This window comes from Poecilia mexicana, unplaced genomic scaffold (genome assembly GCF_051168715.1).
Source record: "Poecilia mexicana isolate PSO_F unplaced genomic scaffold, ASM5116871v1 scaffold_21, whole genome shotgun sequence".
NCBI classification, from domain to species: Eukaryota; Metazoa; Chordata; class Actinopteri; order Cyprinodontiformes; family Poeciliidae; genus Poecilia; species Poecilia mexicana.
Window position 1 is genome coordinate 19,524,774 of NW_028263390.1, and position 14,290 is coordinate 19,539,063.

Here is a 14,290-nt window from a genome sequence, read left to right on the forward strand (position 1 = left end):
AATCCTGTCATTACTGAGTCCGAGCTGAGTTCACACACACACACACACGCACACACACACACACACACACACGCACCGCCAGAACACACACTTCCAGCAGCAGGGGTGTCAGGCGTGGCAAATCTGCCTGTTTGATCCCGGCCTTCCCAACAAACGCGGAGAGAGCCATGAATAATAAGAACGGCGAAGCCTCGCCGGAACGAGGGAGCGTGACACCGTCTCACAAAAAGCCCTTTGGCGAGAAGCGCGGCTCCGCCGGGGCCTCAACCCAGGGCCCGGGGTTCATCACATGAAAAGACAAAACAAACAGTTGGCAGAGCCGTGATCGATATGAAAGGCAGAGCTCACACACACACACACACACACACACACACACACACACACACACACACACACACACACACACACACACACACACACACACACACACACACACACGCACACACACACACACACACACACACACACACACACACACACACACACTGACAAAAGGTGAAAGTGAATCAGTCACGTTCAACAAAAGAAGCTGCAGCGTCTCTTTCTGCAGATGGAGGCTGTTCTCAATATAGACCAGACTAATAGGATCAGGATTTAAAGCTCTGAACGCGTTTTTGGCCCAAATTCCCATAAAAACAAAAGGAAGCGTCTTCTTCAGCTTCCCATCGGAGCGCTTGTTCAGGATGAGGAACCAAAACACCAGAATAATGACTTTTACTTTCCCCTTCCACTGTTGTTCACATAATTAATTAACAGAGGAAACCTCAAGGCTACAAATATTCATTATTTCCCCAGAAGAAAAACATGATTCATAAATATTATAATAGTACTGTACAATGGAGCTGTGCAAATAAATATTTGGGGCTGAAACGATTAATCGGATTGAAATAATAGTCAGTTAGTTCAGTAGTCGATTAATCGTTAACAGGAGTATAGAGACAAACAAAGGCTTCTTTGGGAAAACAAATATTCAGATCAGTAATTAAGTCAAAACTGCACCAACAATATAAAAATTTTGCATTTATGATACAAACATCTTTGTAAATATGTTTTAGCCAAAACTCTTTGAGTGGCAGAGCTTCATCCAGTTCAAATTCACTAAAGGAATGCTGTTTACTGCATTAAAGGCAATAAAAATGTTTATTTACTTATGTAACAAAGGAATTCAATGTTTTTTGTTTTGCATCATTAATGCATTTCTAATATTGTATAAAGAAGGTTTAAGTGACGAAAAGAAAATCTGTAGAAAGGGTCATTTTTAATCCGATTAATCGATTAATCAAACGAATAATTGATTAATTCCTTTTTCTCAGATAGAAAAGGATTTTAATTATGTTTCTATTTGTATTTTTTTTTATGTACGTTTTAGTGGTGAAATGGAAAATGTGTAAAATGAGCCATTTTTTTTATCCGATTAATCAAATAATTGTCAGAATATTCTACTAATTCCTTTTTTATCATGTAAAAAATTTACTGAATTATGTTTTTATTTGTATCATTTAATGTATTTTTAGTATTGTATAGAGATGGCTTAAGTGGTGAAATGAAAAATCTGTAAAATTAGCTATTTTTAGTCCAATTAATCAATTAATCATCAGAAAACTATTCAGTTCTTTTTCTCTTATGTAAAAAAAGGAACTGAACTGATTCATGAAAAGTCTTTTTATGAATTTCTTATATTGTATGTAAACAGTGTAAGTAGTTAAATGAAAAATCTGTAGAATGTGAAAAATTTTAATCCGATTAATCGACAGATTAATCGATTACCAAATTAATGTTTAGTTGCAGCCCTATAAATTTTATTTTGAGTGTAACAAACCTGGGAGAGGTAGCCAGAGACCCGCCAGCCGACCTGCAGTGCAGTTAAGGGTTAAAGCCTTCAGGTCCTGGCAAGGAATGTCAAAGCAGAGAGATAAGACTGGTGTTCCAAGGAGAAAGGGCTTTATTTCTTAATCCGTTACTCTCAAGTGTGCAGCAGTCTGTGGGTGGCCGCAGCCTTGATGTCATTAACATGTGACATATGTAGAGCTGACTGGGAGAGGCTGGAGGCCAGAGTTTGTCTCCAGCGCCGTTCCTGTGTCTGCAGGGCCGAGCAGCAGGCAGAGTCTGGGCTTTGTCAGCACTCCAGCAGCCAGCCAGCCAGGTCGCTGTCTGCCGCTGTTGATAGTGTGTGTGAGTTATCAGTATGCATGCAAGACAGTGTGCAGGGATGTGTTTTTGGGTAGCTCAGGGCAGGAGGAGACGCTGCGTGTGTGTGTGTGTATCTGTGGTCTTGTTGGTGTTTGTAACGGGGGAGTGGTGGTAGAATGGCTGGGCAGGGACACGGGCAGTCCGAGTCCCTTAAGGTTCAACTGAAGACGCTGAGCTGATGTGACAACGTGACGCTGCTGAAGCGAGGCTGCCTCTCCAGACGGGTCAAGGTTGCATAGAGGAGACTCGGATTTTGCCACACAGCTTCTTACACTCAGACGGTAACATAGAAACGCAAGAATAGAAAACAATTCTCCCTCACAGCCAGTGTTGCAAGGTCAGACATAATGGTACATCTTCATGTTTGGTTACTTCAGTGTCTTCCTCTTCTGTTGTTAAACTTGGTGTTAAAAAGTTACATGATTTAATCTGCTTCTATTTGTTAATCCCAATGAATGTCAGTTCATAATTATAACAAACCTAAGTGGTCATGTTAACACCTGCAAAAGTTTTGGTCTATCCCTAAATTCTTAAAACTTTAAAAGTGACCTACCATGCTTCCTCGAACAGGTCACAGTAGGTCTATGCACAGTAAAAATGCCGGTGTTGAATTAACACCCACGGTGTTAATTTTAACACCAACAAAGTGTGTATATGTGTCCAAGTCAGCTGGTGTTAAAATAACACTTTTGAAAGTGTTAAAAGATTGACACCCATTTTTTTGTTAAATTAACACCAGACATTGTTAATATTCAACAATAGCAAGTGTCACATTAACATTACAACGGTGTTAGTGTTAAAATATAATGTTAAAAGTAACACCAGTGTAGTGTTGATCGCAAAACATAATGTGGTGTTAAAAAGGTAAATAATTGACCCCACAAGGTGTCAATATCAACCAAATCCAGTAGAAAAATATTCAAAACAATACACAGAAATGGAAAGTTTACCTTTTATTAAACCCATTTCAATATTACAGACCTTCAATGCAGAGCTTATACAAAACAGCAGTGGGGCACAATATATGTTCTTTCATCAGCTGAAAACTGCCTATCATAAGTCTGATAATATATCAGATCAAAGACACAAATAACAGCAAACACATCATCTCTATTCTGAAAGCATTCAGATGATCATCGGTCTCAACACTCTCTGTACCAACATTGTCCACATAAACAGAATCTATGGCAATAGTTTCTCCATGTGCTTTCATCAAGTGCTACTTGAACCCAGAATATGTGTAAAAAACAGATGAACAACTATGTTCCCCACATTTCAAACGCAATTTGTGCCGTGGATACAAAGAATGACTAAATTTCAAATGCTGAAAAAGATTAGAAGAATTTCTGTGCTGAACCTTACAAATGTAACATATTGGTATACTTAAGTGTTGTTAATTCTCACTCTGATTTCCTTGACTCTGGGGCTCTCCTTTGTTGTCACATCAATCCCATAAACTGTTGTTTGGATGAATGTGTAGAAGTTGAGGAGGGCTGCATCGTAGGACATAGCAAACACAAAGTGCGCCTTAAACAGTTCATCGAAGGCAGCCACTGCAGTCTGTGCCACACAAGGAATGGGCTTCTGATCCAGGATGATGTAGAACTTCTGAATACTGCTCTTCTTTTCTCCAACACAGAGGAGGAACGGCTGTGCAGATCCAACTTTGCCAAGGAATGTCGCCATGCTTGTCCCCACCTAAGATTGAGAGACACATTAGAAAAAATGGTTTTAGTCCCTTCACAAGCAACAAATTAAGAACACTTTCCACCTTCCTTTAGCTGTGAACATGCCACAAAAGGGGATGTGACTTGCAAGAAAACTGTTGTGAGCTTAAGTGAAAAGATTGCTTCTAATGGGCTCATACAATTCTTTGTGCCATTATGTTCCCACAACCAATTTTGTCATAAAATTAACCCTGATCCCTCCCTCCCACTCCAAAAATAGCTATAAATTCATAATACAAATAAAAAATAATGACTTTACATTATTTACATTACATTTACTTTAAGTGAAGCACAATTCATGTCAAAAACATACCTTCATAAACTTCACAACACGATCAGCTGCCTCAGTTGCACCAATTTTTACATGTTTCTTCCCTTTGGCGGTTGGAGGCAAGAGATGAACCAGCAGGAGAATGGCTGCCACGTCTCTATCCCATTCTGATAAAATCATAACACAAGCCATGTTTAGAATTACCGTATGAAAATGCACACTGTTGAAAATATTTATCTATTAATACATACCATAATCACTTGATTCCTCCTGAGCAGACAGAAGGTCATCCAGGTGAACACTCTGTCGAAGGCTTTTGCTGACAGTGATGACCTTCGGTTTGTAGAACGTTGGCCATCTTGCAATGAACTTCCCTGAGATGTCTTCTCCAAAGAGCATGATGAAGTCCTGCTCAATCTAGCAGAAGAAAAAATACCATCAAAACCCAATTCAAAAGTTCAGTTAATCAAATCTGAGACTTTCTCACCAAGCCTGGTGTATCCAAGAATCTTGGGAAGTGATCCAAGATGAGTGATGACTGGTCCAGATCATGTAGCATGTTCTGTCTATGCTTAAATGTTGCCTTCATTTTCTCCTTAACAACGTCCTGGTCTGATGCATGCTTCATTATGGACATTGCTTCTTTACATCCATCACCAAACAGCTGTTCAGATGTTGAGGTCTCCCTCTGAGTTTTCGGGCCACCTTCATGAGCAGACCTGGAGCTCCTCTTGAAGTCACTTGCAGTGCTACGCTGAACTGTTTTCAATCGATAGGCCAGGTAGCCCTGTCCACTTTGAGGATCGTAGAAATGCTCCTATCACAGAACAGAAAACACAAAATGTTGATTATATTGCGTTCAAAAGGACAATTACACAGGTAACTGACATTGTAGAAAAAAAAGAAAAAAAAAGATAGAAATCCAAATAGATTATGACCCAAGAAGAGAATCTTCAGGTACTCACGTAGCCAGTTGGTGAGCAATTATCTTTCAAATTGGGAAAGAGAGTGACAATTCCCAGGGCATAGGTAATGCGGACATTGACAGGAGGGTCTCTCCTAAAAAAACAATTCAATAAGAATATTCATGTTTCACATAGGGGTTAAACAAACTCACACCAATTAAGCAAAGGTTATGAATAGAAAACTCATTCTCAGTAATTACAAATTATTTGAATAATCATTATGTGTTTTCAAATTATTCTAAAATTTCTATGGATTTCATACATGTATGTGTTTAACTTTTAAAAGTACCATCAGTCAAAAATATCAAGGTTAAATTCTGGCCCCCAATCAGCAGGCTGAGGTTTATTGGTACATACCCATGACTTTCGATCATATCAGCCACTACAATATTGACAAGTTTCCTTCTTGTTGGATCAGAGAGACTTTTGGTCTTGTTGTATTCTTTTAATACATCTTCTCCCCCTGGTTTTTGGTGCAGAGCTACATAGACAATCTGCAACAGATTTCACATGTCATCCTGCTATGAATTTTAAAATGGATCATCATTCCATTTCCCACCTTGACACAACTTACATCTTTTGCCATCTTACTGTCAGGTGGTCCTTCAGCCAGTAGTCTTCTCTGTGCTCTGGTGTTCTCTGTGATCACTGTAGAAGATGAGCTTGAGCTTGGAGATTCAACTGACGAGGCTGACCCATCTTCAGAACTGAAGGAAGCATCTGTTACCTCACTTTCGTCAACGACGCCCACTGTATAAAGTTTAGAAGACTCATTAGAAAACAACTTAAAATGAACTTTTGATTTATATGTTTTTAAAATGCATTAGAAGGAACACTTGTTTTAATGCTTTTAAATCTTACCAAAGTGCTTAGTGACTACTTTGAAAGATACTGTAGCAGACCTCAGGAGTTCATCAAAAATATCAGCATCCACATCAACTCCAGAAGAGTCCTTTAGGTCTACACAGATTTCACTTGCCAAATTGAATTTAGCATGAACTGGAAGGAAACAAAAATACTCATCTTAACATGCTAATTTATAGCATATGGTTAGAACTGGTAAGGGCCAATTCATAAATAGAAAATATTTCAAATAATATTTTCAGACAATGAACTGGTGGTTGAAATTGTACATCTTTAATGTTGCCCATATTGTTGGCAGACAGTTTACCAAAATTTGACATGACCATTTTTATGAAAATAATAAGCATTCTGGACATGATTTCAGATAAAGAAACTACCTTAAGCTTACTTCATTTAATGCCAGCTGCCACAACAACATAATTAGTACTCAACTTACCCTCTTGTATGAATTTCAAGTAATCATAGCAGTCATCTGTCACTGGAACCCGAACCCATTTTTGGACTGTCTGATACTCCACTTGAACCAGCATTTCTGCATAACAAAAAAAGGACACGGTCGAAGTTTTGACACCTTACAGATATTTTAATCCAACCCTTTATCACTTCTACTATCACTTTGAACACGTTAGCTCTGTCCGCTATATAGAATTAGCTAGAGTGTTTGAGCTAGTTAGCTAGCCAGAGTCCGCTTCCCTAGCGGCTAGCCGTAACGTGGCTTTTTACACTCTTGCTTTGCTACTGCTATAGTCTAAGGAGCCCTCAAGGAGACACGGGGATCTCTTTTCCGCTCTCAAAAGTTTAGCTTTACCCTTACCTAGCAACACTTTATTGCTCGACGTAACGAACAACTTCGTTACGTCGAAGTTGTAACGAACAACTTCGCGAGGGAATAAAAAAAAATCCCCACATCCTCTCGGAGGCAAGCAGTTTGCAATGTTAACTTTTTTTATGCACACATCGCCAATATTTCAAATAATACCGCTTATTCATGGTTTAAAATGACAACTATAACTTACCAAATATAAGAGAATTCAAATTTACCGTTCGCCTAGATTTGGCAAAACGGCGGGACCTTGAATTTGATTAATTTTCCATGCAAAATGGGTTAAATATAGTGCATTTGTTTAAGTCACAAACTAAAAAGCACATTTCCAACGAAACAATAGTCATGTATGGATATTTAGCTTACCTTTAATGTGCGAAAAGAAGCCGTACAGATCGAGTGACTGGTGGCGAGACGACAGAAAGTAGAACGTACTCTGCAGCCGTTACGCGGAGGCGGGGCTTAAGCAACACTAACCAATTAACACTGCAATTTAACAACGCAAATATGACGGAAGTTACACCGGCAGTGTTATTTTAAAGCTGTGTGATGTTAAAACAACACTCACACTCTTTATTTAACACTACACCTGAGATTTTAACACTGGCATTTTTACTGTGTGGGCTGCACATAAAATGCTCTTTACATTTCTCCATAAAATCATTCTTAGATAATGAGATTTTAGACTAACCAGTTCCAAATATGTTTCAGAATGAGCTGTTTTAGGGCCTCCTGTCACTTTAAATCCAAATAAGCTGCTGCTGGCCACGCCCCCCAACTCACACGTGAAAATGGCTGCAACCAAATAAGCAATTATATAACCGTACATCTTTGAAAAGCAGAAGTGGAGCCTCCTGCACAACCAACAAGAATGCAGTAAGTGGTTTCTGGATGGTAAGTCAACAACAAAACATTTGCCTTTCCAACAGCCATTGTACCAATGATAAAACCAGCTGACCAAACATGCTGGAGCTCACCTGGGGTTGCTAGGTAACGGCACAGTGCTCGTTAATTTGTGGCACAACAAACATTTGAAATAACTCATTATCCAGACACCAAAAAAAAATAATTAACTCATTCCCAAAACAAACAGATGGGTGTTTTTTTTAAACACTTGGGCTGTTTTTAGATCTAAATAGAAGCACAAAATTGTGCATCTATTCCTGCCCATAATCAAGGTCACATAGTGAGAAACACTGGCAAAGGAGATGCACCCAACTTGGTTAAAGCCTAACCAGACATTAACCAGCTAGAGTGAGACTTTACGGTGGAGACGAGGCGCCTAAGCGAGAAGAAAATCATGAAAGCAGCAGTTTAATACACTGATGCTCTGGACGGTTCTTCCTTTGGTTATTTTTGTACCAAATGCTATTTAATGTAGATCAAATTGTGTTATGTTTGGTATTTATGCCCATGTAGCAGACCGACTATAGCAGAGATTTGATTCATATTGGTTTCTAAATGGTCTGTTATGAGTAAAACAACACCAGCTCATCCCTCGGGTTAAAGAACCGCTGCATTTCTAGATGATTTACGGGTCAAAGTCCTACTGAAGGTCTAGAGAACTATTGATCAATACCATTTTAAATGGTTACAGGGAGGGAAATATTACGAAGGGATTGATGTTTTTATATTAATAAATGGTGGGAACACTGTGTTTGAGACAGACTTTTATCAAGAAAGCAAATTAAATCAAGTAAGAAGTAGGAAAAAGATTTGCTTCTGAACTGGTTCTTTGGTAAGTTTCGCCTCAGGAGTCTTTTTATGGCCGAATGATTAAAGTGGATTAACAAACAAAACAAAAAGATTATCTGAAATTGGTCTGTGACTAAACACAAAGTTAACAGTCTGTAAACAAATAAAAAGAAGCCAATAAAAATAAATCTTTCTGCAACAGAAAGACTTATTTCATGAAACATGAGTCATGTGATCAACAACCGGATGTTACTACTGGTGGAAACGTCAAAGAAGACGACAGGAAGTGGTTTGAGGATGATGGGGCAGAATGTTTTTTTTATGATTTACAGAGTGATCAAACTTATTTATGAGTGATTTTTATTTGCTTTTCTTTTATATATTACTACAATTGCAAAATTGTGTTTGTGCAACTTCAGCGGTATATTACAGTTTTGAGCATATTTGTAATGGAAATGCAGCCACAATATCAAATTGTTAAATGGCTGCACTTGCTTGATGGGATAAATCTCCAACATTTAATCAATGACCAATTAAATAAGTTCTGATGGAGGTTAAATGGAAATAAAACATGTAAAGTCGTTCATCTTTAAAATAGATCGTATGGATTTTACATAAATTAAAGCAATATAGCTCTTATTGAGTTTGAGGATGAGAGTGTGCATCATCACCTCTCATTTACAGATATTTCCCTGCAAACACTCCCCTGACAGCTGGATATGAGCCGTTTTTATTGACGGAGCCGTGCTTGGGTCAAAACGGTTCCAGAAACATAAACACAGAGCCTGGATCTGTGAATCAGAAGAACGACGGTCACAGCAGGAGGTCAGGAACATCAATAACCGACACAAAGAGGAAAATGAGAACACTACAAAAATACTTCACTAAAAAAAGAAAAAAATGACCCGAGAGAATAAAAACACTGAGTAAAATTCCAGGAGGCTCTTAGAAATACAATATCTGACTTCCAGACGAGGGAAGAAATAACTTTTCAAGGTTTTATTGAAGGACACTTTGTCTCAATAACCCAAATATATGAGTCCAACATATTCACAGTTTGTGTTTAATCTCTGCTTAAAGAGACTTTACTGGCACTTTCATGAAACTACATCGTGCTCTGGTAAATACACGATTCCCATAAGGTGACAAAGTGGTAGAGATTGTATTTATTCGCCTCTTATCCCTTAAAACATATTTATAAATTACTGATAGAGCTGTAGTTTAACCTTGCTGTTGTAACCAATGCATCTAGGAAGTGGGAACTGGGTTTGACGTTACACCCAAAGTAACAGCGTTTCAGCTAAGAAGTCAGAATTTCAATATGTTTGCAGTATCTCTTACAAATTTAATTTTTATCCCCAATTTTCAGTTTGTTCAGTTTGGAGTTGCAGTTGACACATAAAACAGATTTTACCCACATTTTTACATTTTTGCCTTGTAAATTAAACATGTTTCCACCACGTCTTGCTACTGTTGATGTGAGGAGCGGCCATATTGAAACGCAAAGTCTGCCTTAATGGTCGTAACTGGGGGTAGTCGGAGCTGCTCCCAGTTCCCAGTGGGAAATCTAGGATGTCGGAGGGCATTCCAGTTGATTCTTCCCTACTGGGAAGTTGGAATTTCCCAGTTCAGAGTTCAACTGGAAAGCAGCATTAGCTTCACAAGCTATTTCTGTCTCTGTGTAGATTGAGTAGTTTTGGTTTAATCTGTTTTATAATGGTGCAAACTGATGAGGTTCAGGTGTTTCTCTATAAAACCAGTCAGATTTTAGCAACTGAGAGCTGAAGATGGAAAATTGTGAGATAATTTTCGTTGGCTGAACTGGAAACGTCTGTGAATAAAAACCACCAAGAAGAAGCTCAAGACGTCTTTTCATGATGTCCATTTGTTCTACATCTCACACCTTGACTAAATTTCATCTTACAACTATTTCCAAGTTTGGGTCAGTAATTAACGTGCTAACTGAATCTGAAGAAACTCAGAATATTAAGATTTTATATAACTTCTGTTACAAGATAAAAATCTGCAAAATAAGAAGCTTTTTGCTGCAGTTTCTAATTTATCATTGACCTTTGACTTTGCTCTACTATACCAGCACTTGGGTCTTTCTCCAAATGATTGATTATTTTGGTGGTTTTTTAGTTGCGAACAGATAAACACAAACATACAAAGACTATTTTGTGTTTTTTTGTTTATTATTTAAGCTATAAGGTGAGAACGCACCAATCAATCAGCCTCATTTTGTCTTAATCAGCTTTGACCAGTGATTGACAAGTCAATATGTAAAAACATATTTTTTGTCCTATTTATTACACTTTAACCAAAAATCAAAATTTTTAATGGACATTTGAGTTAATTTTGAGACAGACTAAAAACTAGAGCTACGTTTAAGAACATCACTACATTTCTTTATCTTATAGTTAATAAAATACCAGAATTAACTGATCAGACCTTTAAAAAACTTAAACTGGCATCAGGCAGAAGAAGGTTTATTCATTACCCAACATATCAATCCTCACAATGTGATCGAGGATTTTAATAAAGCATGCAAAAAAAAGTGAAGAAAAATAAAGGAGGCTGAAGTGGGTTTCATCCTGAGAATGGTGAGAAAGAGTTAAAAAAATAATAAAAAACCTGTCAGTTACAAAGTAAAATAGAAATTCAGCTCCAGTTTATCTACTGGCTGTGTGAGGGAGTTAAAGATGGATTTGGCCTCAGGGCAACAGAGGTTTCTGCTCAGAGTCGGAAGAAAAAGCCTCGTCTGATTGAGTGAACAAGGCCATGATCTAGCCATCGACCTTTTTTAGTATCCGACCCAACCTCCCAACACGCCTGACGCTGAGCGAGGAGGAGTGTGTGTGATGGGCAGGCAGATATAAGAAATGATTCAAGAAACTAACATCTGACGGTGGCCAAAGTGGGACAGGACTCACCGCTGTTCATTCCTACAACGTCTACACTCATCTTTGGCGTATTTCTCATGAACCTGTTTTTATTCAGCATTATTATAACCAAACAGGAGCTGTGTTCATTTGATATAAACGACTTGCTATAATATATATGAAATCAGCACCATTTACTGAAAACAGGAAAGACAAAAGTTGCCGATTGGAAAGTTGTCAACTACAATCTCCCCAAATTGCCTGAAGTGAGCAGGAACCTTCATCAAGACATTGTATGGAGCTCTGGTTGTGCCAAAAAAAGGTACACATTCTGATTTTACTTTCTTTCTTTTGCAGTAAAATATGCCTAAATTTGTTATAATTATTTTTTTATTTTTTACACAGGATTCCCAAAAAATACACTTCAATTTGAGTCAAACATAATTTCTTATTGTTTTGTTAGAGTTGAATAAAAATGTGGGTATTAAAAAAAAATAAATCAAAAACAAGCAACTTCATACACATAAAAATAAAGTTAAGTAAAAAAGCAAGAGATCTCCAGCTTGTAGATGGTGCCAGCCATCAAAGGCAAAACTTCTCGCCATTTCTTTAATAAAACGTCTGGAAATTTATACCAGCTGCATCAATCTTTGCACAAGTAAAGCTGCAAAAGTCTCTAGCCTTATTTATGATATTTCTAAATACTCTTTAATGCTAATAATTCTGGAGAGGGACAAAAAAAAAATCTAAATTATTTTTCGTTTTAATTTTCTCTGAAACTCCAGCAGCTGTTGCGATACTTACACTTCTGAAGGCGTCTCCCAACTGTTAGCTTTATTTTGATACCAATATTATTGACATAAAGTTTGTAATTGTTGAGAAAAACTAAATTAGATTTGGGTATGTTATTTTAAACAAACTTCAGAAAACCCTGTGGTGTTTAATTAATTGATGACTCGTCTTCATCTGATTGTACTTTTAAGTCATTTGTATTTCTTTGCTATGAGCGTAACAGTTTGATTCTGCAAACTTTTGTGTAGCTTTAAATGTTTTCATGGATCTCATGGTTTCCCTCCTTAGAATGCTGTTGCAGCTTTTAGCATGAGCTAATCAAAGTGTGTGTGACACAGGGACAAGGAGACAAAGGGGACCGTGGTCTGGCCGATGGGCTGCTAATGTTAGCCCTGACGGCGGCGTCCGGGCTTCTTTTGACGCTGAACCAAGAGGACAGGAAGAGGGTCCAGCAATGACACTCATCACTTCTGAAGCCCCCATCTGTACTGGTGTCTCCCCACCAGTCAACTAGCAAACACACGCGCACACACGCATACACACGCGGCTCTAATCCTTTCTGACAGTGCTCACATTCAGTTAGGCCCCACAGTGCTTGTGCATGTCACTGACCATAAACAAAACATACACTCCTCTGCAGGAGCCACACCGCAGGACACGGGGCGTGGATACCCGAGAAATACCAAAAGACAGGGGTGTGGGGAGTGTGTGTGTTGTAGAAATGTATGCTATGTTCGCATGTGTGTGTGTGTGTGTGTGTGTGGAGCTTCTAGGGAAGGAGAGCAGATGCCTTCAGGTCACATCATTTCTCTGACATCAGGGCAAAGTCAACCGCCGCCGCACCAATAGGAACAAAGAGAGTTCGTAGGCATGGAGTCGGGTTGGGGGCAGCAGGAGGTCACGACATCATATCATCCTTTTATCTGCTTTTTATTTACACCAATAAATAAATTAGAGCCAATCCAAACACATCAAGCCTCTGATGCTTTTCAGTCCAACCATGTGATCCAATTTAAATCCAGTTCAGAGGGAACAAAACTATAACTTGTTTTTTGTTTTATTAAAGGTGACCTACTGTACTTGCTTCAACAGGTTAGGATAGGCTATTCAACACATCCTCACTATATTTGTTTAGCACAAAATCATTCTGAAATAATAAGATTTTAGTCTCATTCCTTTCAGGATGAGCTGTTTTAGGGCCTCCTGTCACTTTAAATCCAAACAAGCAGCTGCTGGCCACGCCCGTTTACACTCTCACATGACAAAGTCTGCAAACAGATTTCCAGTTATACAACTATACATCTTTGAAAAGCAGAAGTGGAGCCTCCTGCACAACCAACAGGAATTCAGCAAGAGATTTCTGAATAGTAATTCAACTACAAATCACTTGTCAGTTGACCAAAAGTCCTGGTGCTCATATGGGGTTGCTAGGTAACAGCACTGGACTCAGTCGGTGTTGCTAGGTAACGGTGCAGTGCCGGTTAAATGTGACTCTACAATTTGGAGGTTTTTGAAACTCCTCGTTTTCCAAACACTAAAAAACATTAACTTATTGTCCAAAACTTGGCTGGGTGTGTTTTAAGTACTTAAGGCTGTTTTTAGAAGCAGTAGCGACGCAAATGAAAGTACAAAAATGTGCAATATGCGAATTGTGCATAACATGTTCCCTTTAAAAATGGTTCATTTTTGTAAACCACTGAATGAATTCCAGCCTTTTCCAGGAACTTAGAGAGCTTTTATGGAACCATATTTTAACAAATGAATAAATATCCAGGTAGAAATTTATTCCAGAAATTAATGTGATATTAGCCTGGAAGTTTGGAGAGAAGCTTCTAGAAAAAAGTGGACTTAGCATTTCTAATTAACTCAGTTTTCTCAGCATTGTGTTTCAGACATTCCAGTAAAGTTTAGATAAGTTATTGAGAGAGCTGTGAAATAATCATTCAGCTTCTTTTCTTTTAAAGTTCTGCTCTACGTATGCATAAACTTAAACAACGACACTTTTTACCAGTTTGGTTGTTTTTAAACAATTTAAATCAATACTGTAAAAATAACTTGTTAGTGAATATATTTCTCCTGTA

The 14,290-nt window shown here is 38.2% G+C and overlaps 1 protein-coding gene across 1 annotated transcript; it reads right to left on the reverse strand.

The window, feature by feature from the left end:
- Nucleotides 1-3,130: 3,130 nt before the first annotated feature.
- Nucleotides 3,131-7,452, reverse strand: LOC106919223 (uncharacterized). The gene is made up of 9 exons (XM_088002110.1): nt 6,454-7,452; nt 6,015-6,152; nt 5,728-5,903; nt 5,511-5,647; nt 5,154-5,247; nt 4,676-5,005; nt 4,440-4,605; nt 4,231-4,355; nt 3,131-3,888 (listed from the first exon to the last, which is right to left on the reverse strand). Exons 1-9 carry the CDS (start codon nt 6,545-6,547, stop codon nt 3,574-3,576), a joined length of 1,575 nt encoding a protein of 524 aa, XP_087858236.1. The 5' UTR covers nt 6,548-7,452; the 3' UTR covers nt 3,131-3,573.
- Nucleotides 7,453-14,290: the final 6,838 nt, after the last annotated feature.

Excerpts from the sequence above, each read along its gene's own strand:
- LOC106919223 (XM_088002110.1), bottom strand. The coding sequence starts at position 6,547 with ATGCTGGTTCAAGTGGAGTATCAGACAGTCCAAAAATGGGTTCGGGTT. Across the intron at positions 6,153-6,453 it reads CTTGAAATTCATACAAGAGG|TTCATGCTAAATTCAATTTG; the intron begins GTAAGTTGAGTA and ends GTTTCCTTCCAG. Across the intron at positions 4,356-4,439 it reads GGAGGAATCAAGTGATTATG|AATGGGATAGAGACGTGGCA; the intron begins GTATGTATTAAT and ends TGATTTTATCAG.